Source organism: Chanodichthys erythropterus, chromosome 12, assembly GCF_024489055.1.
Source record: "Chanodichthys erythropterus isolate Z2021 chromosome 12, ASM2448905v1, whole genome shotgun sequence".
Lineage (NCBI taxonomy): Eukaryota > Metazoa > Chordata > Actinopteri > Cypriniformes > Xenocyprididae > Chanodichthys > Chanodichthys erythropterus.
This window is the reverse complement of record NC_090232.1, coordinates 44,678,077-44,705,153: the sequence shown is the minus strand read 5'-3', so window position 1 is coordinate 44,705,153 and position 27,077 is coordinate 44,678,077. Positions and strand designations below refer to the sequence as shown.

At 35.4% G+C, this 27,077-nt stretch overlaps 1 protein-coding gene across 3 annotated transcripts in view; it reads left to right on the top strand.

Moving 5' to 3' along the window:
• pkd1a (polycystic kidney disease 1a) overlaps nt 1-25,588 on the top strand; it is a 102,094-nt gene extending 76,506 nt beyond the window's left edge. For all 3 annotated transcript variants that reach the window (XM_067403141.1, XM_067403140.1, XM_067403142.1), the window contains 21 exons: nt 1,834-2,029; nt 2,532-2,702; nt 2,797-2,940; nt 4,376-4,583; nt 4,676-4,802; nt 4,882-4,998; nt 6,940-6,989; nt 8,245-8,444; nt 8,587-8,659; nt 11,461-11,576; nt 11,668-11,870; nt 12,728-12,922; nt 13,291-13,430; nt 14,968-15,098; nt 15,893-16,013; nt 16,604-16,729; nt 17,462-17,636; nt 17,762-18,049; nt 18,818-18,952; nt 20,999-21,319; nt 21,892-25,588. In XM_067403141.1, the coding sequence (XP_067259242.1) occupies nt 1,834-2,029; nt 2,532-2,702; nt 2,797-2,940; nt 4,376-4,583; nt 4,676-4,802; nt 4,882-4,998; nt 6,940-6,989; nt 8,245-8,444; nt 8,587-8,659; nt 11,461-11,576; nt 11,668-11,870; nt 12,728-12,922; nt 13,291-13,430; nt 14,968-15,098; nt 15,893-16,013; nt 16,604-16,729; nt 17,462-17,636; nt 17,762-18,049; nt 18,818-18,952; nt 20,999-21,319; nt 21,892-23,043 (4,389 nt within the window). In that variant the 3' untranslated portion in view covers nt 23,044-25,588. The remainder of the gene's footprint in view (nt 1-1,833; nt 2,030-2,531; nt 2,703-2,796; nt 2,941-4,375; nt 4,584-4,675; nt 4,803-4,881; nt 4,999-6,939; nt 6,990-8,244; nt 8,445-8,586; nt 8,660-11,460; nt 11,577-11,667; nt 11,871-12,727; nt 12,923-13,290; nt 13,431-14,967; nt 15,099-15,892; nt 16,014-16,603; nt 16,730-17,461; nt 17,637-17,761; nt 18,050-18,817; nt 18,953-20,998; nt 21,320-21,891) is intronic.
• Nucleotides 25,589-27,077: the final 1,489 nt, after the last annotated feature.

Here is a 27,077-nt window from a genome sequence, read left to right as displayed (position 1 = left end):
TTAAATATTTTAAAATTAATATTTTTTAAACAAACCTCCCTTCTGTCCAGAAATGGTAATAATGTTAATAATATAATAATACAAACCTGATTCCAAAAAAGTTGGGACACTGTACAAATTGTGAATAAAAAAGGAATGCAATAATTTACAAATCACATAAAACTTATATTTTATTCACAATAGAATATAGATAACATATCAAATGTTGAAAGTGAGACATTTTGAAATGTCATGCCAAATATTGGCTCATTTTGGATTTCATGAGAGATACACATTCCAAAAAAGTTGGGACAGGTAGCAATAAGAGGCCGGAAAAGTTAAATGTACATATAAGGAACAGCTGGAGGACCAATCTGCAACTTAATAGGTCAATTGGCAACATGATTGGGTATGAAAAGAGCCTCTCAGAGTGGCAGTGTCTCTCAGAAGTCAAGATGGGCAGAGGATCACCAATTCCCCCAATGCTGCGGTGAAAAATATTGGAGAAATATCGGAAAAGAGTTTCTCAGAGAAAAATTTAACAAAGTTTGAAGTTATCATCATCTACAGTGCATAATATCATCCAAAGATTCAGAGAATCTGGAACAATCTCTGTGTTTAAGGGTCAAGGCCGGAAAACCATACTGGATGCCCGTGATCTTCGGGCCTTAGACGGCACTGCATCACATACAGGAATGCTACTGTAATGGAAATCACAACATGGGCTCAGCAATACTTCCAGAAAACATTGTCGGTGTACACAATCCACCGTGCCATTCGCCGTTGCCGGCTAAAACTCTATAGGTCAAAAAAGAAGCCATATCTAAACATGATCCAGAAGCGCAGGCGTTTTCTCTGGGCCAAGGCTCATTTAAAATGGACTGTGGCAAAGTGGAAAAATGTTCTGTGGTCAGACGAATCAAAATTTGAAGTTCTTTTTGGAAAACTGGGACGCCATGTCATCCAGACTAAAGAGGACAAGGACAACCCAAGTTGTTATCAGCGCTCAGTTCAGAAGCCTGCATCTCTGATGGTATGGGGTTGCATGAGTGCGTGTGGCACGGGCAGCTTACACATCTGGAAAGGCACCATCAATGCTGAAAGGTATATCCAAGTTCTAGAACAACATATGCTCCCATCCAGACATCGTCTCTTTCAGGGAAGACCTTGCATTTTCCAACATGACAATGCCAATGCCAGTCCCCAGATGTTTGCAGACTGTTATAAAAAGAAGAGGGGATGCCACACAGTGGTAAACATGGCCTTGTCCCAACTTTTTTGAGATGTGTTGATGCCATGAAATTTTAAAAACTTAAAAACTTATTTTTCCCTTAAAATGGTACATTTTCTCAGTTTAAACATTTGATATGTCATCTGTGTTGTATTCTGAATAAAATATTGAAATTTGAAACTTCCACATCATTGCATTCTGTTTTTGTTCACAATTTGTACAGTGTCCCAACTTTTTTGGAATCGGGTTTGTATATATATAATTTTGAATTCGTTAAAAATATTTTAAAATATCATAAATGTTATTATTATTTTTTATGTAAAGTATATTATATTATATTAGTAGTAAAGATTAGTCTATTTTTCTCAAGTTTAATATATACAAAATATATTATTAATTAAAATTACGTATTATTTTTATTTAAACTTGCAAAATCTATTTTAATCAATTATTATATTATATTATAGTTTGAGTTATATTTTAATAATTTTAACTAGTTTATATTATGTTATGTTATGTTATGTTATGTTATGTTATATTATAGTTTAAGAGTTCTGTTCTGAGAACAGCTGGTTGAAGGGTCAGTAATGATAATGCAGTGTTGTGTATCTCGTCCATGTCAGGAGCGTTCAGTGACTCGTAGTCTGGTGGTGGTGTTGGTGTGTGTGATCGGACTGCTGTGTTATGCCGTGGCCGGCGCTATACTGCGGAAACTGGATCAGATGGACCTGAGACGGGCCTCTGTGGTCCCGCTGTGCGGGAAGGACGGTCTGTACAAGTACGAGATCCAGGTCAAGACTGGCTGGGCCTACGGAGCAGGTGAGATTAGGAGCGTTTCACAGACGATCAGTAGGTTAGTCTGAGCAAAATCTGCATGGGGAACCTTTTGCATTCAAGTGAAACTCAGTTTCATAGTTTCCTATTGAAACAGCTGGATTTTGCCCATGAAATTTCGCTGAGTAACAGTCAGTGTTAAGATATACTAAACTAAAATGAGAAATGTTGCATCATTGGCAGCTAGATTAAATACTTCTTTTCATTTAAGTTAATGTTTAAATGATTTTAAGTAACAGCCTTGGCTTTATGGTTTTCATTAACTAATAACCCTGGTAAAGTCTGAGGCTGGACTGTTTACAACAGATTAGTTGTCAACAGACTGTCAGTCTTGATGAATGAAGTGATCAGTTTTATGCATTAGAGCAAAGAATATTCCCATCATTGTATTCCCTGACTGAAACACTGTCTGGATTGAGGTGGCTGGAGTCTGAGATGTCAATCTTTGATCACATCAGCATCAGCAGTGTCTTTATACCCGCTCCAGGTACCACGGCTCACGTTGGCATCAGCCTCCACGGCAGCGACAGCCGCAGCGGACACAGACACCTGGACAGCGTGGGAGCGTTCGCTCGAAACAGCCTGGACATCTTCCACATCGCCACAGACTCGAGCCTGGGCAGCGTGCTCAAGATCCGCGTGTGGCACGACAACAAAGGTACATAAACAGACCCACAAATCGGCATAAACAATGTTGAGCGGGGCAGAACTGTGAGAAGAAACCCGTCTCTCTCTCTCTCTGTCTCTCTCAGGTCTGTCTCCTGCATGGCTGCTCCAGTATGTCCTAGTGAAGGACTTGCAGACGGGCAGCAGTTATTTCTTCCTGGTTGAAGAATGGCTCTCGGTCGATAATGAGAAAACGGACGGCAGAGTAGAGATAGAGGTGGAAGCCTCAGGTAAAGTCCCGCCTCCCCAGATAAAACACAGATTGTGATTGGTTGGTGCTGGATTCATAAGATCATGAATATTCAGAGCCAAAATAACTTATGTTTTAAGAAATGGAAATTAAATCCTGTAAATTCCACTGTTTGCTCGTAATGTTCGCAAACGTTACTGTTAAAAGTAATGCATTTCTCCTGATAAGAACTAATAATAATAATAATAATAATAATATGAATAAAGTATTTAGGGAAATTCAAACATCCAGTAGCTCACACTTAGCAATTACAGACATATAACACAAATTATATTACATTTATATTACAAATTATATTACTATTATATTACATTATTAGTTTTAATAGAAAGTAAGCCTAAAGCTTTATAACACACAGGATAAAATGCAGGATACAGTTAGATGCATATCATTAGCAAAACAACTTGTTTTTGTCTAAATTAATTTTGGATGATAATTTAGATTGATTAATTGAGATTAATAGATTTGACTGCACTAATATACTAATATATATATTAGTGCTGGGAAATCAATTTTTTCAATTTATTTTTTACTCTAAAACCCAAATGTAATCATTATTTAATTTTAATATTTTATTCAAAAAAAATGTTTAATATGAAATATCATACTATTTCTTTATATTTACACAATATTATTTTCTATATTATGGATGTATATTAATATATAACATATAATTTATTTATATATTTTTTTTATATTTTTATTTATTTAAATATATTAAATTAAATTTCATATATATATACACTATATACTGTGTATTTATTTATTTATATTTTTTAATAAAATTGTATTTTATATATATATATATATATATATATATATATATATATATATATATATATATATATATGAAATTTAATTAAAACAAAAAATTTGTGTTATATTAATATACTATATTATAGAAAATAATATGTAAATATAAAAAATAGTATGATATTTCATATTAAATATTTTCTTTTTAGAATAAAATATTAAAATTAAATAATGATCACATTTGGGTTTTAGGGTAAAAAAAATAGAAAAATTTGAGCTTTGTATTTGTAATTATTGGTTAAAAAAAAGAATGATTTTTTTCCTATATATTTGAAAAACAAACTTTGATGTTATTGTGTAAATTTAAAAACATTACTTGAAAAAATACTACTCTTTAATCATAAAACATAATGTAATTATTTTGTACTTTTATTTGAGCTGTGTTACGCCCAACAGTTAGTTAGGTCGTTAGATAACTAGTTAGTATTACTGTTAACTGCCTACTTAGTACAGCAAATGTTTACTTATGCATCATGTTCCATTAACACACGAATGATGGAGAAATGACCCTCACACCTGTGCTGTAACCTACTGAAAACCACAACAACACATTACATTTGCACAACTTCCTGCTGTCTGACCTCTGCATTTCCTGTGTGCAGAAGAGGCGGAGCTTCGCCGCTGGCCCCGGCTGCTGTCCTGGGAGCTGCAGAGGGCGGTGTGTGAGAGTCACCTGTGGCTGTCGCTATGGGAACGACCTCCGCGGAGCCCCTTCACGCGGCTGCAGCGGCTGACCTGCTGCTCTCTGCTCATGCACCTCTGCATGCTGGCTAACGCCGTGTGGTACGGCACCGTCGCCTACGGCAACAGGTGAAACAACTGTCACTTCTGCTCACCAAGAGACTTCTCTCAAAAACATTTAAAAATCATACTTCCTCCAAACTCGTGAATGTGTGTCGTAGCTCCACGCCGGTGTCGAATCTGGTGTCGGTGAATGTGGAGACTGTGTGGGCGGGGCTTGTGAGCTGTCTGCTGGTCTATCCTGTCTACCTGCTCGTCTTCTGTCTGTTCAGACTCAGCCGCAGTAAGGTGAGACACGCTCACTCAATCTTCTCTGAAGACTTCACCGCATCAGTGTGGTACATTAAAAAGCTTCTTCCTTATTAAGGTCTCTGTGGAGCAGCTCCCCCCTCAGGTGGACCAGGAGTCTCTGGAGATTGATGACTTCCTGGATAACTCACTGACAGGAAGCTCTTTTCTGATGTTGAATGGGATTCCTGGAGAGGTACGTTGGGATTCGGTGGAAGATGTTCATAACTGTGATTTCCACTGGTTCACAAACAGAAACAAGACACTTGCTATTACTGTAACTGTTTATTTATTTGTTTGTTTGTTTTATTATTATTTATTTGTATATTTGTTAGTACATTAGTTTCAATAAAATATTAATTATTATAAGAAGTATTTATTTATTTATTTAATATGAAGTATGGTAATATTAATTAATTAATTAATTTTTTTTTGTGCTGGCAAATTGATTAATCACATCTAACATAAAAGTGTGTTTGTGTATATATATATATATATATATATATATATATATATATATATATATAATATATTACACACACACACACACACACACTAACATAACATAACATAAATATGTATATATTAACTAGCTGTCAAATGATTAATCGCATCCAAAATAAAAATTTGTGTTTACATAATTTGTGTGTATACTGTGTATATTTATTATGTATATATAAATACACACACATGCATGTATATATTTAACAAAAATATATTATATTTATATATAAAATATTTATATTTATATATAATTTAAATGATATATTAGTGTGTATATATACATATATACTGTATATATGTATGTATTTACAAACTTTTATGTTAGATGCGATTTAATCGATTTGACAGCACTATTTTATTTGAAGTTTTTTTATGTTTGGACTTTTTTTTAATAAAAATATTAATTTATTTTATAAGTATTTTTATATTTGTTATTTCATATATTTGTTTGTTAGCTTTGTTTATTTTTATACACATTTTTTACATTCATTGTTCATTAATTTATTAACAAATTTGTTTTATTTTATAAAACATTTTTTTTAACTTATTTATTTAAAATGTATATTTCTCTTTTGCTAAATTAATTAAATATAAGTGTGTGTATACATACATTTACATTTATTTATATATACACAGACACACACACTTTAGTTTAGATTAGTTTAGATTCATTGTTTTTTTAGCAAATATATATCACAGTATATAATAATATAAATACTATATTGTAAAATAGGTCAGTATAGTATATGCTCTATAGATCACAGAGTTGAACACAAAAATGAGTTTGGATCAGTGAAGATTTAGACACTGATGAATCTCATTAGACTCTCATTGTAGTGATTAGAATGATTCTGTCTTGACACAATGATTTTGTTTATTGTTAAAGCCAACACAATAATTACTACAATGTATATATAAACAATAATGTAATACTTTACAATTAAACTAACATCTGATGGTTTTGTTGTTGACGGCTCTGTGAGATTCACTGCAGTAACAGTGCTGAAGAGCTGAACTGAACTCTGGGATCAGAACAGCCTTTCTGCTAGAGACACTTTGATGCAGGTCTACGTTTTTATTCAAAGGAAAAATACAATATATGTATTTTATTTATTCTGACAGAGACCCAGATGTGTTTCTCTCCTACCTTTCATGAAGTGCAAATTGAAATGCATTCAGACTCACAGAGAAACCTTCACAAACACCTTCTCATTATGATTTTCAAAGTCATAGCTGATTTATTTCAGTTCTCTCTGGGAGGGAAAACTAAATGAAACATTTAGAAAATGAATGTCTGCATCTAGAAAGGTGCTTTTTGTCATCTTCATAGTCATAACGTTTAAATGTGCTGCAGTTCAGTTTGTCACAGACGTCACCGAACGTCACATTTTTAGGCCGATTTCTATTAGAATGAAAAACATGATGAATTTTGAGTTACAAAACTGAGACGAGAAGCTCTTTAAATTCCGGTCATGAAGTACATCAGTATGAGCTGATATATATATATATACATAAATATATATATACAGCAGCAAACTCACATCCTGAGGCTCTTGTGTTCCTGCAGAAGAATAACTCTCTCTCTCTCTCTCTCTCTCTCTCTCTCTCTCTCTCTCTCTCTCTCTCTCTGCAGACATACTCAGAAGAGACCAACATTGACCTGCCCACTCCTTCCACTAAGAGGTAAGTGTGAGGTCATCAGGTCGCCATGGTTACAGACGCACTAAAACTCTCTCATTAAAAAGACACCTGCAGAATGCAAAATATCCTTTAAGGTTATTATAGTTCACTGAAACTAAAAATAAAGCTATAGCTTTTTTGTTGCTTGAAATAAATTAAACTTTGAAATAAAATAATATAGCAAGAAACTTCAACTTATTTTATTTCAGCTAGTTGTCAAAGCGACATTTCTCATTTTTATTTAGTTTAACTTGATGTACTTAAATGACTAAAACTAAAACGGAAATACAAATGAATAAAAACTATATAGACATATGTGACCCTGGATCACTAATGCAGTCATAAGGGTCAGGATCGATTGTTAGGACGATATTTGTAAGAGATTCAACCATTTGAAAATCTGGAATCTGAGGGTGCAAAAAAATCTAAATATTGAGAAAATCACCTTTTAAAGTTGTCAAAATGAAGTCCTTTGCAAGGCATATCCACTCACAAAAATAATTTTTTGATATATTTACAGTAGGAAATGTACAAAATATTTTCATGATCTTTCCTAATGATTTTTGGCATAAAAGAAAAATTGATAATTTTGCCCCATACAATGTATTGTTGACTATTGCTACAAATATACCCGTGTGACTTATGACTGGTTTTGTGGTCCAGGGTCACATATTTAAAAAATAAAATAAAAAATACACAACAAAATTAGTAAAACTATAACTGAAATTAAAATGAAAGTGGAAATAAATAAATAAATAAATAAATAAATAAATAAATAAATAAAATAATAAAAACTATAATAAAAATAAATTAAAGCTAAATAAAAATATTAAAAAACTAATAAAAATGATAGAATCACATAATGTGAAATGAAAACTGCAAATGTGAAATAGTTAAAATATGTAGTAAAAATACTAATAAATACTACAATATTATATAAATTATACTAAAATAACACTGGGGTGAATAAATAAACAACTGATGTTGAATAATGTACAAGTTGTTTTTTATTTTTATTTATAAATTATTTTTATTTATTGTTGAATGTTGAATAATGCATAGGTGGTGGGTAAAAACTGATCAACAGTAGAAAGTCTCTCAAAGAGTGGCTAAATAAATGAATTGAATAAATAAGAATAAAATCATAAGCAAATAAAAACTGATTCATTGAGTGAATGAATTAAAGAGTCAATGAATGTGTGAACGACTGAGTATGAATGAATCAGTGGGAATGAATGACCCTGTTCTTCCTCTGCAGTCTTCAGGGGTGGAGCATTCCTGAATGTGATTGGCCGGATGTATTGACTGATCCGTCTGTGGAGATGGGGCCGGTGTTTCCTCCTCGGCTCAAGAGAGGTCAGGGCAGCAGACATCTGGGAGTGGACATCACTTTCAGCCCTGACGAGGAGGACACCGTCTGTGACAACAGCCACAGGAACAAATACTTCTCTTCTTCAGGTGATATGCTGGCTTGTTCTCTCTTTTATTCCATAGTATACTTATGCATATTACTTGTATACTTAGTGCTTAAGTACATACTTAATGCATGTGTCAGAAGACAAGAGGTGGTTGTTGATTGGATGCTGACTTTGATTGACAGATGAGGATCTAATCAAGCGCATTTTGGCCGATGGACAGCTGCTGTCTCAGACGGACAGTGACATGGGCGAACTGTAAGTCACACCTCAGTTTCTCATCTGCATTTTCAGAGTGTTTGTGGATCCTTAAAAAGAATTCAAACGTCTTAAATTAATGTGGAAAATGTAAGGTTGCAAAAAAGTCTTGAATAGCATAGAAAATACCTTGGGAAAAAAACATAAACAGGGAAATTCCAGATTACAACACACAGAAGTCGTAAAATCCATAAAATAAAATAGTAAATATATATATATATATATATATATATATAATATATATATATATATATATATATATATATATATATATATATATATATATATAATATAAAGTATTTAAAATATTGTAAAAAATAAAATATTTTAGTGTACTGGATAGATTCATTGCATTATTTGTTTGCCCAGCATTAGAATATATTTTAAAATGTAATTAATTAATTATTTAATTCTAATTTATTCTTTTTTTTTTATATATCCTCCTGGGACCCAGGAATAGACTTCTGTCCTCTGTAGTGGACATTATATTTGAGTGATTTTCTCTGACATCATACATGTCACAGTTTTAAGTCTGGATGTCCTGTAAAGAGCACATTCAGGGCTTTGCAGAGATACCAGATTTTTAGAGGTTTACCCATGACAACAACAACTTCTTGGTCTTTAATTATGACTGAAAATGAAAATTAGCACTCTTATGGAAATATGATAATATTTTGTGATTAAATTTAAAATTTATTTAAATCGGATTAATTTTCAAATTGTTTATTATAAATCAACATCTCAGGAAAATGTTATGGGGTTTCAAATCAAAATATGACTTTCTGTTATGAAACAGAACATTGATTTCATACATGTCCACTATAGAGGACACCAGGACTTAAATCATGTTTATCAGGCATTTTAGGAGATACAACAAGTGAATAGGGAAAGAAATTATATGTCAGTATTCCTATTAATTATTAGATATTATTATGAAAATGTTACCAATTATTGCTCCCATTATTACACTTCTTTTTTCATTGCATGTTGCTCCAAGAATACATTAATATGCAAATTAGATACAGTGTATAGATACATTGTATTGAATGGGAAAACCGATGTATGGCCATTTTACCCTCATATTGCATAAAGTAAAATGGTATATCAATTAATTCCATTATATGTTTCATAACATAGTTGAGAATCATCTTTATACATAGTTTGGTTAAAAACAATATTGAAGCCTAAAAATTGATTGGTGATTAAAAAAAAATCCCATTGTTTTTGCCTATAAATGTCATTTCATGTCATTTTATTTTTTAAACAACTTAGTCCTGGTGTCCACTACAGAGGACATATCATAACATATGAATAAAATATAATTTTTAAAAAAAAATATTTTTTCATTTGTTTCTTATGCTCTAAACAATATAATGACGTGAAAAAAATGCTAAATTAAAAAAAAAAAATGTTGGGTCCCAGGAGGATATATAATTCTTTGATGAATAGAAAGTTCAAAAGAACAGCAATAGAAATAGGAATCTTTTGTAATATAAATGTCTTTACTGTCACTTATACGGAAGAGGATTAGGGCCAAGCAATAATAAAAAAATAAAACCATCTCGAGATTAAAGTTGTTCAATTTTGAGAAAAAACTTGTTAAATTTGGAGAAAAAAAGTCTAAATAAAATGTTGAGAATAAACTCGTTAAATTTCAAGAAAAAAGTCAAGATGAAATATTGAGAATAAACTCGTTAAATTACGAGACAAAACTCGTTAAACTTCAAGAAAAAAGTCGAAATAAAATGTTGAGAATAAACTCCTTAAATTACGAGAAAAAAGTCATTAAATTTCATGAAAAAAGTCGAGATAAAATGTTGAGAATAAACTTGTTAAATTACGAGAAAAAAACTCGTTAAATTTCGAGAAAAAGTTGAGATAAAATGTTGAGAATAAACTTGTTAAATTACGAGAAAAAAACTCGTTAAACTTCAAGAAAAAAGTCGAAATAAAATGTTGAGAATAAACTCGTTAAATTACGAGAAAAAAACTCGTTAAATTTCGAGAAAAAAGTTGAGATAAAATGTTGAGAATAAACATTAAATTACGAGAAAAAAGTCATTAGATTATGAGAACAAATTCGTTAAATTACGAGAAAAACATTAAATTTCGAGAAGAAAAGTCAAGATAAAATGTTGAGAATAAACTTGTTAAATTTCGAGAAAAAGGTCGAGATAAAATGTTGAGACTAAACTCGTTAAATTATGAGAAAAAAACTCGTTAAATTTAGAGAAAAAAGTCAAGATAAAATGTTGAGAAAAAACTTGTTAAATTTCGAGAAAAAGGTCGAGATAAAATGTTGAGACTAAACTCGTTAAATTATGAGAAAAAAACTCGTTAAATTTAGAGAAAAAAGTCGAGATAAAATGTTGAGAATAAACTCGTTAAATTACGAGAAAAAACGTCGTTAGATTATGAGAACAAATTCGTTAAATTATGAGAAAAATGTTAAATTTCGAGAAAAAAAGTCGAGATAAAATGTTGAATAAACTCATTAAATTATGAGAATAAAGTCATTAAATTACGAGAAAAAAGTCGTTAAATTACGAGAACAAATTTGTTAAATTACGAATTTGTTCTCATAATTTAACAACTTTTTTCTCGTAATTTAACAACTTTATTCTCAACATTTTATCTGGACTTTTTTCTCGAAATTTTATGAGTTTTTTTTCTTGAAATTGAACAACTTTAATCTCGAGATGGTTTTATTTTTTTATTATTGCTTGGTCCTAATCTTCTTCCGTACACTTATGATAAATTTGAACCGATCCTTGCTGAATAAAAGTTGTTTGTGTGTTTAGCTCCAGTATATTTGGTGATAAGACGGAAGTGATTCTACTGCAAAAGATGAATGAACCTGTTCCGTGTGCGGCCTTTAGACGAGACCCGCCCAAAACTGCCTTTACTTCACGCACAGGTACACACACACACACACACCCCTAAATCCACTTTTACCTCAGAAAGAGACACAAACACAGCTGAACAATTTCTCCCTCTCCCTCTCTCAGTGGTGACAGATGTATGTAAGCCCAGACCGCTTCCTCCTTTATGTGGATTGGCTGCACTGTGGGCCAGCTGGGTGGGGCTTATCCTGTCCACCAGCCTATCAATGTGGTTGGGGCGGGGCTTCAGCGAGGGCGTGGCTCTGATGTGGCTCATCTCCTGCATTGTCAGTTTCCTGTCATCATTCCTCATTCTCGAACCTCTGAAGGTACATACACGCATGATAGCAGTTTACACACCTCAGCGTTAACCTGCGCATGTAAACTGCATTTTCACACTCGTTTGCACTCGAGTTTGGTTGGTGTGAAAGCTGTTCAGACATCCAGCTATAACCAGCAAACCAATGCAGGCTGGTGTATATCCGTTTTTGTTAGCCGGAAGAATAAAAATCGAACCGATATATATATGATGTAAAACTATTGGTTCAGTTTGTCAACAACGAACATCCTTTCAAATCTACTTAAAATGAACACTAATATAATTTTCTAATTAATAGTAATAATTTCAAAGTTAATATATACTAACACATTTTGATTATAATTTAAATGTATAATGTATATTTATGAATTATAATGTATAATTAAGTTTCATTAATTGTATTTATATTATTGGCATTATTACTTAAGAATATTGATAAAATTCATATAAGTGTGGATATTAATAAATATGAATGCTTAATGCTTCAATGTAAATATTCATTAATATTAGCATTTACTCATATTGATGACACAAATGAACTAAAATAATGATACTTATATTTTATTTCTTTTGAGAAGACTTGTCAAAGTTTGTATTTTTTAATGATTATTAATATAGGCTTCTTATTAATATTAATTTTAAAGTTAATATTATTAAATATTAACATCTAGCTAACTTGCTAAATGTTAATATTTAATAATATTAACTTTAAATATTTCAATTATAATGAATTATTATCAAACTTAATTATACATTAGAATTAAAAAAGTTTGATACTTGTTGAAACTTACTTGAAATTTGTCTTAGGAGTGAAAATGCCCATATATTCCTGTTTTAAATCCAGTGTGTGTGTGTGTGTGTGTTCAGGTGTTGTTAGAGGGTGTGTATTTCTCTCTGGTCGTGGGGCGTCTGAGAGCCGAAGAGCAGGACGTGCTGGTGGACTGTCCGCGTGTGGAGCGGGTCATTCAGCGAGTCCCTCGAGTGCGCCCGCCGCAGGGTTTCGCCCTCTCACAGGCCAGAGAGGAAGCGCGCAAAGTCCGCCTGCTACACACCATGCTGAAGGTACGACACTCGCAGTGTTGGAAAAGTCTGACTCACTTCAGCGAACACTGAATTAAAGGGTTCATTTCCGAGTTGATTGATGGGTCAGAACTCTATAGTTTCATAAGTCATTTGTTTCAAAAAAGCTTCCCCCATTCGCCCATCTTTGTGATTGCTGACAGCCGCCGTACATACGAATTGCCAGGTCGTATTTTACAGATCTGCGCTCTGTTTGGCTGTTCTTTTCCTCATTAGGCTCTCTTAACTGTAATTGACGTGTGTTTTTATCCAGATTGACACGATTGACGTGTGTTTCTATGGCAGAAGTGCTCGTGAATGTGAAGCAGTGGGTGTTTGAATAATGGAGCTCTTTTGCTGTGAATTGACAGGGCTTCCTGCTCTACATGCTGTTCCTGCTGGTGGTTTTACTGCTCAACTACTCTGACTCGGCCAAAGACGCCCATCGCCTGCGACTTCACACTCAACTGCAGGATCATTTCCTCACAGAACACTTTAACAACATCAGCAGGTACTGAACACACACACACAGGTTTGCTTTTGTGTAATGTGGGGACATTCCATAGGCGTAATGGTTTATATACTGTACAAACTGTATTTTCTGTCCCCCTACACCTAAATCTACCCATCACAGAAAACTGCACATTTTTCACTTTCTCACAAAAACTCATTCTGTATGATTTATAAGCCTTTTGAAAAGTGGGGACATGGGGTAATGTCCTCATAAGTCACCTCTTCTTGTAATACCTATGTCATACCCATGTCATTATACACATTTGTGTCCTGATATGTCACAAAAACGCACACACAGAGATAAAGCTCATTTAGCATTACACAACTTTTGACAATACAGACTTGGTAAGCTTTATTTTGACATAAACACACAAGACTGTAAACTTTTAAAGGGTTTAAATCAAGTTTAAACTTTCTTTTATACAAGACTTTGGCTTGACTAACTTTCTTTTCTAATAAATGGTAGTGTCATTTACTAATTAATATTAATTTCAAAATTGATATTAATAAATAACAACATTTAACCAATAACAACATTTAACCATTATATTAGTATTATTAAATTAATAATGAATTTATTAATTATAATTTAATTTATAGTTTGATTTTGATGTATGTATAATTAATAGATTAATATTGATCATTTCAAACTTTTAATTAAAAAAATGTATAGAATTATTAAGTGTGTAAATCTAGTTTAACCTTTTTGAATATATTTTAATATAATTTGATTTGAATCAGTATTTTCATTTTATTGATTTAATTAATATTTACATTTTTATTGATATAAATTATCAGATTTTATTTATTATTTTTTAAAATCAATAAATGTTTTATTAATAATTAATTATCAGTTATTAATTAGTAGTTTATTATTATCGATTATTATTAGTTTATAATCACTTTTATCGATTATAAATGATCGATTTTCATTTATTATTTTTTAAATCAATAAATTTATTAATTATAATGAATTATTAATTAATAGTTATTATTAGTATTATTCATATTATCAGTGTTATTGGTATTCATTACTATGAATATTGATCATATTCAAAACAATATTGATATCACTGTTTATAAAATGAACATTTAATTTGTTTCATCTATAAATTTAGTAATATTAGTAATATTTATGAATGTTAATATTCATAAATATAATAATTTAATAACGTTTATAAATATTAATATTGGTTTTAATAATATTAGTATTAAATTAATATTTCATGTTAATTTTCCCCACACAAGCATACAATGTTTGGATGAAAGAAAATCATATTTTCACTGATGAATCCTGCTCAACAACACCCTTTTCCGGGTCCATTTCTGTCTTCCATGTTGTTTCTCTTGGTCATGTCAGGCTCGTGTGTTCATGTGTTGATGTATCAGATCAGACAGAAGGAGGTGAGCTGACAGTTAGTTGATGTAGTTCCTTCGACAGGCGGATGCTGTTTCACACCATGAGTCTCTCTGAGCCTCATAGACCACACACACTCACACACACGTCTCTAACTTGTCGGATCTTCTGTCTGCAGTCGTGAGGATGTATGGGCGTGGCTCTCAGACTCCCTGTTACCGCGGTTATTGGATGGGGCGGTCCTGATGGAGAAGACGGGCAGCCTGCTGATTGGTCGACCCCGCCTCCGACAGCTGAGAGCTCAGCCAGGTGCACAACCAGCACAGAACACACGTAACAACACACATAAATTTTAATATATATATATATATATATATATATATATATATATATATATATATATATATATATATATATATATATATATATATATATATATATATGTGTAAAATATAAATGTAACACTGTACATTAACTTCCAGTGCTCATTATTATTGTGAAAAACATTCTTAATAACAAATTAATGCAGTAGCTTCTGAGCAAATGCTGTATCTGTAAGCAGAATATTCTGCTTTCATGAAAGCATTATATGTGTAAAATGGTTCATTTTATGCTTTTATTATCTTTGCTGGACCCTTGCTCCTGGATTTGCATAAGGCCTTATAAAGAATGTGTGTGTGTGTGTTGAGAGGTCAGCACTCGCAGACGGATGAAATGTTCTTTCAATTTCCCCAGAACAATAAGAGTGACAAAGAGCATTCCTGCAGTGATTTCAGACACAGATCACTTCATTCTGACTGAAATTGATTTTTACACACACACACACACACACACACACACACACACACACACACACACACACACACACACACACACACACACACACACACACACACACACACACACACACACACACACACACACACACACACACACACTTATATAAGGCAGATGGATAACAGCTTCATATGCACACACAGATAAGAATACATGTACAAACTTTAAGTTCATTTAAAGTTTCACTACATAAACATTCTTAGGAAACAAATAAGAAACGGACAAACTACTGTCGCCTCGTGACCTTTTTTCTCGCTGTCTTCCAGAATGCCCCATCAGTGGCTATTTCCCAGCATCCCTGTGGTTTGGGTGTGTCCCAGCTGGGTGGGCGGAGTCAGCCTCAGGGTTGGTCCAGAACTGGAGTGTCAGTACGGTTCAGAGCAGCGGGTAAGAGTCACATGATAAGTTTGTTGTTTGTTTTCTTTTTGGCCAAACTGGAAATCCCAGAATGCATTGGACAAGTGAGAGAAACAGACTCCCCTGCAAACTAGCACAGTGTATGTATTTCTTTATAAAAGTTTTATAAGATATATAAAAATATATGTGTATATACATTTTATCAAATAAATAAATAAATGCTTTGAGTGTGGCCTCCATACTTACAAAATACTTGGGAAAAAGGGTGAATTTCAATTGGCAAGTCATTTTTAAAGAAGCTCTGGTCATTCTTACATGACACCACTTGTAAAACTGTTGTCATCCAAAACTGTTTTTTTGATCTCATGGTTTGGTAAATTATGTACTGAAATACAAGGGAGAAATCAACTGAAGCCTTTCAAGCTCCTGGATCAGTGTCTGTTCTGAACTCCAGATGAATGTTTCATGACCCACGCTGATCTTGGATCAGGTCTTCTGGTTCAGAGGCTGTCTTTGTTTTCATCTCTGCTCGGGAGCCTCATCCACATGTCACTGAGATTCTCATAAGTATTTGATGTGTGTGTGTGTGTTTGTGTGTGTGTGTGTGTGTGTGTGTGTAGTGTGTGGCACTGGGGGCAGGTGTCTGTCTACAGCAGTGCTGGATTCGTGCAGGATCTCAGCAGGAAGATGCAGGACTCCAGAGCTCTGGTCAAACAACTCAACACACACCAGTGGCTTGACCCGCTGTGAGTAAACGCACACACACAGAGAAAGAGAGAGATAAACATCCAATACATCCTAATAAGTTAGCGAGGATATACACAACAAAAGCCAGAAGGAGGAAGTCATTTTAGAGCGACTTAAAATCAGTTTAATCAATCATAAGCTTTATAAATATGTATACAACAATGTGCTTCTCAATAAAAAAATCATTAGCAATTTTTAATCATGTTGAAAATAACTTTTTTCACCATTTCTAATTACCAGTCTATTCAAATTTAATATTTTCAATTCAATTATTTTATTAATCTGTCAAAAAAAAATTGTTTTGATGACCAAATTGACTTCTTTTATTACATTTCTTTATATTATTAATTATGTTTTATTTATACATTTAAAAATATATGATATTATTATAATTTTATGTTTAGACATCATAATTGATTGTTTGATTTAGTGATTTTTTTGACAAAATAATGTAATTATTTGAGAAAAAAAATCAATTAAATATTTTTTTATTATCAAATTGTTGTTTTTTTACATTTCTATATTTCTATATTTTAAAATTACAATATTACATAATATATTGTATACAGTATTTCCATTTCTAGTATTTTACATATGTAATAATTGATTATTTTATTTATTAATTTCGCAAATGCATGGCACAAATGCTACAGTATGTAATTTCCATTCAAATAATGAAAAACAATGAATCGTACAGCCCGTCCTCTGAGGTTTCGTGTGTTTGTGTTCAGGACGAGGGCTCTGTTCGTGGAGTTTCCCCTTTATAACATCAACACCGATCTGTTGGCCGTCTTCTCGTTCCTGTTGGAGTTCCCTGTATCTGAGCGCGCTCAGTTGAGTCTGGACCTCAAAACCTGCAGCCTGCACATGCTCAGTCACGGCATGGATCTGCCCCTGTTCCTCACGGTAACCGTCAGCCAATCACAAAACACTCAGCTGGTTTTGAAAACTCGATCCCATTATTTATATCAATTCAATTTTGCCGTCTGAACGAAGGCAGAGGTTCGTTAAGTTCTCTCTCTCTTTCACAGATCCTCCTGCTGGTCTTCATGATCTATTTCGCTGTACGTGAGGGCATGGTCGTCTGGAAACAGGGGCTTGGATACTTCCTGCGCTTATGGAATCTAGCAAGTGTTTGCAGTCTGCTGTTGGCCATTTGTGTCGCCTCTTTACACCTAAGTCGCTCCGTCCTGTCCGCCCGCCAATGGGGGTCATTTCTACAACAACGGGACAAATTCATAGACTTCTTTCCTCTGGCCCAACAGAACCAGGTTTTGACCCAACTCAGCGCAGCACTGCTCTTCCTGCTGGTGCTCAAGGTGAGCAAATGGGAATCAAATTCATGACTTGGGCAAGAAAATTCTGTCATCATTTACTCACCATCTTCCTGTTCCAAACCCATAAGACTTCAGTTTTTCTTTGAAACACAAATGAAGATATTTTTTAATGAGATTTCTGTTCATTGAAAGTCCATTCATCCAAAACTCAAAGTTAAAAGCATTCATAATAAGATTGTAAAATAAATCCATGAATCGAGCAGTTTAATCCAAGTCTTCTGAAGAGACACTATCGCTTTAAGTGATGGATAGATTCTAATTTAGGCTTTTATTCATATAAACATTGATCAGTGAACATACATAGAGCACTCAAATATGGTAAAGGGAAGCTAAACCGTACTTGCTTAAGAACCTCATGGGTTCTCCACAAAACCATACTCACGAGAACAAACCTCACTGGTTCTTGCAGAAGCTCAAATGCCAAATTTGAGTGCTCTATGTACATTCGCTGACCAAAACAAAGTTACATGGTGTAACAGTAAAGTTCAGACTTGAGCCATTGTGCCCTTGAGCAAGGCACTTAACTTCAGGTTATTCCAGTATGTGTGCTGGAAGTTAGTTTGGGACAACTAAATGAATGGTACTTTATGCAGACAGTCATCTGCAAAGTTATAAATTCCATCCTCGTGCTCTTCTCTGGCAGACGTTAGGCCAGACAACACTAAATATTTAATTCTGCTATAATTAATGGTATGAAAATACAATCCTGCGAGGGATCATTTTTCACCCACCTCATTTCTCTGTGTTTAGGCATCACACCAGCTGCGCTTCATGAGAGAATGGGGGGTTTTCGGGAGGACGCTGAGGAGATCTTTCTGGGAGCTACTGACGGTTGCTGTCGCTCTACTTGTGTTCCTGTTGGCATACTCGCATACTGGACACCTGGTTAGGACACGTACACCATCTGCAATGTGATTTGAACTGCAGGGGTTGGACAATGGAACTGAAACACCTGGTTTTAGACCACAATAATTTATTAGTATGGTGTAGAGCCTCCTTTTGTGGCCAATACAGCATCAATTCATCTTGGGAATGACAGATACAAGTCCTTCACAGTTGCCAGAGAGATGATGAGCCATTCCTCTTCCAGAACAGTGACCAAGTCATTATGTGATGATGGTGGAGGAAAATGTTTTATTGGATATTTTTATAGCATATATCGGCGTGAAACCTCCAACACTACGTATATTGGCCAGTATTTCAGTTTCATTGACCAACCCCTGTACATGAACACATGGTTCCATCTGCGTGCATAAACAAATTTCCTACTAATGCAGAGAAAACAAGTATAATTAAAGAGATGTATTAGATTCATAAAGGACATGAGTTCATAAAAGAAGCACATCTCCCTGATGTCACTTTATGGTTTATGTCTTTTAACTGTGTACATAACTGAGTGTGTAAGGACCTTGATGCTGCCTGAATTACACATTACAAATCTCCTACCGAGGGAGGTAAATCTAATGCTGAAGATATGCTGACAAAACCAGCTGCATAGGCTGGGTATTGTTATTAGTTGTTTATACAAGCGTCACTATTGCCATTACTCATACAGAGGGCTCGAGATTTGAACAAACACATAAACATTATGTAAAAAAACATCAGGGCATAACTTGTTCCACACTATTTGTGTATAGATCATGCAGCTTGTTGTTTTTTAAGCAGGTGCAAAATCCCATAGACTTTAAAGGCACAATATGTAGTTTTTCGTAGCTAGAGGTCATAACAAAGGCGTAGCTTGATGACCGCTTGATTTCGCGGAATCATGGGAGGTGTTGTCTTCACATCTAAAGAATCCGTTGGGACTCATGGATGAGCTAATGTATTAAAGATTTATTAACATTATTGTAGTATGAGGCAGGGTGTGGCTAAAAGCCGTTGGAGCGATTGCTAATGAGAGACAAGCGCGACGCACGGCTTGAAAGCAGTGGAGCTTTTATTATGCCGTAGACACCGCTTCTGCTTCTTCCGGTCATGTGTACGTGGGGTAACACAGCGCTGTTTTATCATATTAGATACATTTGTGGTTTGAAAGTTGTTATAATGCTACTCCATGCATTCACTCGGCGGCTACTATGAGACACTTGTTGCACACTGCAGTAAGCTAGATCGATTACTAGACATGGTAAAACGGGGTACTCACTGTAAATCAAGAGAATTAAATTTATAACAATGCTATATAACAATGATTAGTTTTCTGTTGATGAATGTATCCGTCCAAACAGTTGCTCACCTGTCTAATAAAACACAAAATATTAAAGCATCTTTGGTGTTTGCTTCGGAAATCGAGGGTAACACGGGTATGTCATTGATAGGTGACGTCTTGGTTAAAATTGCTTATTTAGTCATTAATTTGGGAGACATTTGGATAATGTCAACAAAATATATAACATTGTTCTTGTGGTTTTTGGATATTTTAATTAAAAAATCTTACATATTGTGCCTTATTGTGACAATTCATAAAGACCAGAATATCATAGAGATTTGGGGGTAGGCTCTTTTGACTCTTTTGGGCCAGTAAGCAACTATAACTTTAGAATGCCTTAGCATTCACATAATAGTGACCAAGAAACACCCTGACAACCACTCAACAATTGGGGGTTGAGTTGTATGTACCTGTGCATACATTTGCAAATGTGTTTGGATCTGAACACACCACCATTTCCTCCTTCCTGAATTATTAAATCCAAATTCCAAGAAGTTCTTAGCTGTTTACATACAGTAAGTGCAAAAAAAAAATGTTGGCACAATGGTGAAGCAGACATAAGATGCTGTTAAATCATCTCACTCACTCACCTTGAATGCTTAATGGGTCAGTTATGAAGCATTATTGAACATCTTTTAAAAGCAGTCTGTTCTGATCAATACATCTAATTTTTGCCAAAAGTTTAGCAAACTCTTAAAACAAACACTTTCTTTTTTCCTTTCTAGCTTTTCCACTCTGTCTTGGAGGGCTACGGAACCGTTAGCTCTACTTGCTTGAAGTTACTAGGCTCTAGTGGGCGTGGACTGTTATCATGGCGACCGGACACTGGCTCCTCCCCATGTTCCGCTTCCTGTTTCATCTTCCACATTAGCTTTACTCTACTCCGACTTGGTTTGCTGTGGCTTTTGATCTCGGCATTGCTAAGGAACTATCGTCGGGCAAGAGCGGAACTGTACCGTCCAGCCGTTGACCTGCAGGACTACGAGATGGTGGAGTTGTTCCTGCGACGCCTCAAAATGTGGATGGGGCTCAGCCGTGCTAAAGAGGTTCGTGTACCTACAGATTCCCTGAAATATTGTCTGATGCATGTTTTTACTAGTGTAGAATGTCTGGAATTAGGTCTTGCAAGTATCTGTGTCATGTGTTTATGAACTCTATGTAGGTTTATAGGATCACAATTGGATATCTAAACCTGAATAGATCTTTTAGCCCATAATCCCTTTAGTAGATTTGTAGTACATTAGTTGCAAGTTGCAAAGCAATTGGTCTTTATCTTCCATTACACAGTGTCTTGATAAAGCAGTATTGAAGATCTCAGTAACTATGGGTGTGGCATAATGGCTAAAGCTCAGGGTGAATAAATGGTTGTTGGTCACGCCCTCCAAGGAATGAGCCATGAGCTGTTACCTTTGTGCTCTTGAGGGCACCTTACCCCAGGTTTCTCTCATCATATTGTCCCTAAAAGTGTGCAGTAAGTTGCTTTAGATAATGACAAATTGTTTTAGTGAATTTCTAGCATGTTACCAGTCTTCCAGATTGAACCTTCACCCCAGACCTTTACCTTTTAAATTACCAACACCCACTTATCTTGAACCTTTATCCCTTTCTTCCCTGATAGTTCCGGCACAAGGTGCGATTTGAAGGTATGGAGCTCCCGCCTTCACGGTCCTCTTCAACAAGTGACTGCAAGTCCTTGTGTCTTCCTCCTCTGGACACTCCAGAGGCTCCCCCAACTCCCGACAGTGTTGATGGAGGATCTGAGGCCTCCTGGCTGCCCACTTCCAGCAGCCCTTGCAGTCTGGCCGAAGCCCCAGGTCTGGGACTAGGCCTCACCTTAGGCCTTGGGGTGATAGTTGGAGGCCAAGGCTGGAAAGAGAGAGCCGAGATGGAGGCAACGCTCCGCAGAATCCTCCCAGCTTTCGATGCTTTGCTTCTTCAACTGGACCGGGTCACCCATGCCACAGAAGAATTGTATCGAACAGAGTACTGCATAGAGAGGCTGCTGAGGAAGAGTAGAGGACAGGGCAGAGGGATACGCCGCCACAGAAGTCTGGAGTCTGCAGGACAGAAGAGACATAGATACAGGGGGGCAGAGAGGAACACACAAGTGTCCGAGGGTAGCAAAAGTCCCTCGAGAACTGAAAGAGGTGCACCTGTGTCTGAGAGAAATCTTCACAAGAAAGACAGAAGGTCAAGGAAATTGGACAAGTTCTCACAAATCACCAGTGGCCAACCCACAAGCCTCAATAAAGTAGACTCCAGTCCCCACAGGACTGATAGTCTCCCAAAGACTCAAGAAATTCTCAGTACCGTGGTGGTAGATGTCAGCAAGACTGAGAAAGACCCTCGCAAGGTGGATTCAGGTCCCCTCAAAGTAAGTCCACCAGAGCGGGACAGTAGTCCACCCAGAGTCCAAAAAAAGGACAAGGCTTCTCATAAAGTAAAAGGAACCTCCAAGGTTGACCCAAACTTTCAAAGGGACATTGAGGTTGTTGGCTGTGCCAGCAAACCTGCCCCTACCCCCGTTCCCACTCCGACGTCTGCTCCCTCAACTGCTCCCGTTTCTGCCATAACTACCCCAGTACCGATCCCTCGCTCCCATGAATGGGTTCCTCCCAGCAACGGCGAGAACCTTCCCTCCAGTGTCTTCCGGCACCCTGCACACACTACTACGAATCCCACCCGCAAACGCAAGCACAAACCTCCCCCTCTTAAAAACAAGGTGCATCCCAACACAGACAGACCAATCTCAGGACACCCCAAACCTTGACATCCCAAGGTTCCAACAATCAGTATGCAAGTTAAGGCAGATTTTAGGAATCGAGTCATAAGGCTAAGGGACTGAAAGAATGTTGAAGCTCAAGGGTTATGGAGGCAATGAGGACCTGGTGACAGCAGGTTTTGTAACCAGGCCCTCAAGAAGAGCACTAGTTTCTCAAACAAAACCAAATAAATAGACCATAGCCTTAAGTTCCAACCCAAGTCTTTCGATTAGTAACATCTTACTAGAAGTCACAAGATGGAAACTAGGTGCAGGACGCCATGGTTTCTACAATCCTCAAGAAGTTCCATTTGATGCAAGTTGCCCTTTACCTTTCCCTCTCGCAGTGACCTCAAGTCCAACCTCTTGACCCTGGTGGTCAATGGGGTTGAAACCGACAAGAGCACACCTTGTGCTGTCGCAGCAACAAAACAAACTCTTGAAAGAGACAATGAAGGACTACAACAGCATGCCTGTTGACGCAGGATGGCTAAAGCTCGTTGGTACTTGTCATGCAATGTTTTTAGTTATTTTTGATAAATAGTGTTCATTTTTTGTGTTGTTGTTGAAGGAAGCTATGTTAATGTCATGGGTGTATGTATTGCCCATCAATGCAGAATAGGCACAGCTTATTCAAAAAGGGCTCACACTGACAAACTCGCACACGAACAGACAGAAAACACACCTAGATTTGCAGGTACATATCTGATACCATTCCATAAATATAGAGCTATGCTTTGAGGTACTTATGCATAATTCATGCTTCTTGATATAAGAAAATAGATGCAAACACATATCAGAAGATATATAGACTTGTATGATTCCCTACCTACACTTACACACTCACACTAACATACTTCTGAAGAGGCCATCAGGGTGCTAAACAACTAGTAATCCTCAGGATTTCACATATATTTCTTCCGACATAATTGCATGTCAGCTCCATTCAGAGGTTTCTCAGAGTGAAATGGACCCGAGGGCGAGTGAGAGAAGATTAAAATAGAAGGAAAGCCGAGAGAAGGGAAAGGGTGTCAGAAAGTGTTAATCCAAAGGGAGACAAAAAAATTTGGGATAAGTTAATAGTAGGACATGAAAGGTTAGATGAAGGGAAATGTTGAGCGAGCATTCAGACAAAGGTACGTCCCTCATTCAAACTCCCAGAATTCTCTGTATGGGTATTTGTTGTTCCAGCAGGTAGAAATTATGTTCCATGAAGCATTTATTATTGTTTGTTAATGAATGAAAAATCAGCTTATGATATATGGAAGTGTTTGTTGCTGCCTTCTATGATGTTTTGAATCTAATTTAAAAAGCACTTTGTATTGATGTTATAAAATGAATGATTGTGATGGTATCAGTGTGATTTAGATTGAATGTGTTATGGAAAATGTTTTGCAGAAATAATAAATAAGCTTGGTACGAACATAAGAGATAGTTACAACAGCATTACTCTCCGTATAATTTTGCCAAAGCTTGCTACTCAAGTAACAAGAGATTAACTTAAGTTTCTTTTGTACTTAGCACTTTATTTCAGTGTCAAGCTTTAGTGCTTTGCCATACTTAACTAGTATGTAATGTTTCTTCACATACAGCTTTCCAGAACTATTCTCTTTGAGTATTATACACAAGCTGCATCAGGATATTAATTAGCATTCATTTTCATGTATTTGTTTTTATAATTGATTTTATGTCTCTTGTGAAGTACTAAAATAATGTTGTTTACCGTGATGATGCTCAGGGACCCTCTTTGTAAAAACTCAAACCAGGATTTTTTTGTTTGTTTGTTTGTTTGTATTGGCTTCAATCAATACATGTATTCTCATGGTCTCATATAATGAAATTAGAGTAGTTGAGAGCGATTGGATGGTGAAGTGAGGCTTAAGCATTCCATCATATCCACAACAGGGAGTTTTGGTTCTGTCAAAGGTCATATCCACTACAGTAACGTCCTTATTCAGGCCATTCCAGATGAAGTTTTGAAAGGTCATGTTTATCTGTACATATTGGTTTGCCCTGATGTAAATATTGTATTAGAGTTTGATTGCATTTTTTAATCTCATTTGCCCTAACCGCACTGAGAGGAAATTCTGTTTTGTTTCCGTTACACAAAATGGACGACGGTATGTACACTCATTTCACACAAACGCTTTGCTGCATATTTCTCCTTGGCAGTGACCAAAGGAAAAAACACTTCAAAGTATGAAAACATTTCTTTAAAAAAAAACATTGAACTACACACAGCACAAGCAGTCATTTTAAAATATAATGGCTTTTTAGTAGTTCTTTGCAGGACAGTACTGTACTGTACTTTACTTCATACGTTTAGAAGGTGTGTTTCAGAAAAAAAGAAAGTCTGGCATCTCAAGCCAGCCACATGTGCCAAAACCAACATGCATGCAATAATGTAAAGTCTTAATTTTTTTTTTATTAAATGCTGAAGGTAATGTGTTGATTGCAAGTTTGCCATTTTGTGTTGTATTGTGCTGTTGTACTTGTAACTTTGTAGCACTTCGCTTTACATGCTTTTGCACTTGACAAAGTCAAATAAAGAGTCTGACAGCTGAGAGTCTGGTTCCTGTGGGGCTTCAATTCAAGATATTGATTTCACTTTAAAGGCTTTTTATTCACTTGTGTATTGTGCCACAACATAAACATTACATTGCTCTTTGAGATCTGTGGGAAATCTTTCAAATCACAACTTAACTCATCGCCCACTCAATGCTACCTTTAATGCTTTTGTTTAGGGCAGGGGTGTCTAAACTCGCTCGTTGAGGGCCACTGTCCTACAGAGTTTAGCTCCAACTTGCCTCAACACACCTGCCTGGAAGTTTCTAGTATACCTATTAGGACCTTGATTAACCCCAATTAAACACACCTGAAGCAGCTAGAGCTAAGCTTTGCAGGACAGTGGCCCTCAAGAAGTAGGATTGGTCACCCCTGGTTTAAGGTATTAGTTAAAGGTACACTATGTAACTTTTGGTCCTCTAACGGTTAAAAAAAATCTGCATGCATTTTACGGAAGAGCATTGTTTTGGTTGTGCTTTGGCTCTGCATGACTGGATGGAAAGGATCTCAAGCTGACTAGCTGAAGATGTTACTGTAGCTTTACTCATTAATAGACACACTTCTTGAAAAGAAAATTCCAGCACAGTGCTACAACTACCATAATAAAATGACCCTTCACAATAGTTAAGGCTTTACAATGAACTCTGTTAGAGTGCAGTTTATCTGTTTAATAAATTGCCTTACTAATCTGTTGAGCAATAACAACATCTGTGCGTCACTTTTACAACATTTCAAATCCCTCAGTTCTCGTAATCTCAGAAAAAGCCAAGCCAATGTTGATTTTTGTTTTATTTTGAGCTCTGTCACATTTTCTTTTTTGCCAGCAGACTCTCTTCTGTTTTTTTGTTTTTTTTTTAAATGGGTGATTCCCGGAGGTTCAAGATTTAGCGGCTCCATGTCAACCTTTCTCACTCCGAAACACGTCAAAGTAGACAGAGCAACTTTTCTCCATTTACGAATATGACGAGACATCTATGGATGAGTGACATAAGACATGTAGACAATTTCACATGCTATCCTAAAATATTCAAGTCTAAAATATTGGCCCGGTTTTTATAGACAGGGATTAGATTAATCCAGGATCAGGCCTTAGTTCAATTAGGACGTTTAAGTAACTTTTATAAACGTGCCTTAGAGGGAAAGAAAAACCATCACTGGTGTGAATTTTGAGACAAAACAATGGCACTGCAAACATGCATTTTAGTCTCGAACTAGGCTTAAATCTTGTCTTGAAATCAATTTAGATCACAAAATCCACTCTTGATTTGATCTGGATAAAATCAGTTAATGTTGATTAGTGTTGATAGTGTTGACCCTTAGTGTCAAAAAGTTTTAGTAAGATTGGGATACCTTTGATCCAAAAAATCTGGATTATACTGATCCCATCAGAAGGATGGATTTCAGGAACAAAAATTGATTAAAACGTAATAAAAAAAGCAAAATTATCACATTTTTTAAGTTTGCTCTTGATTAGTTTA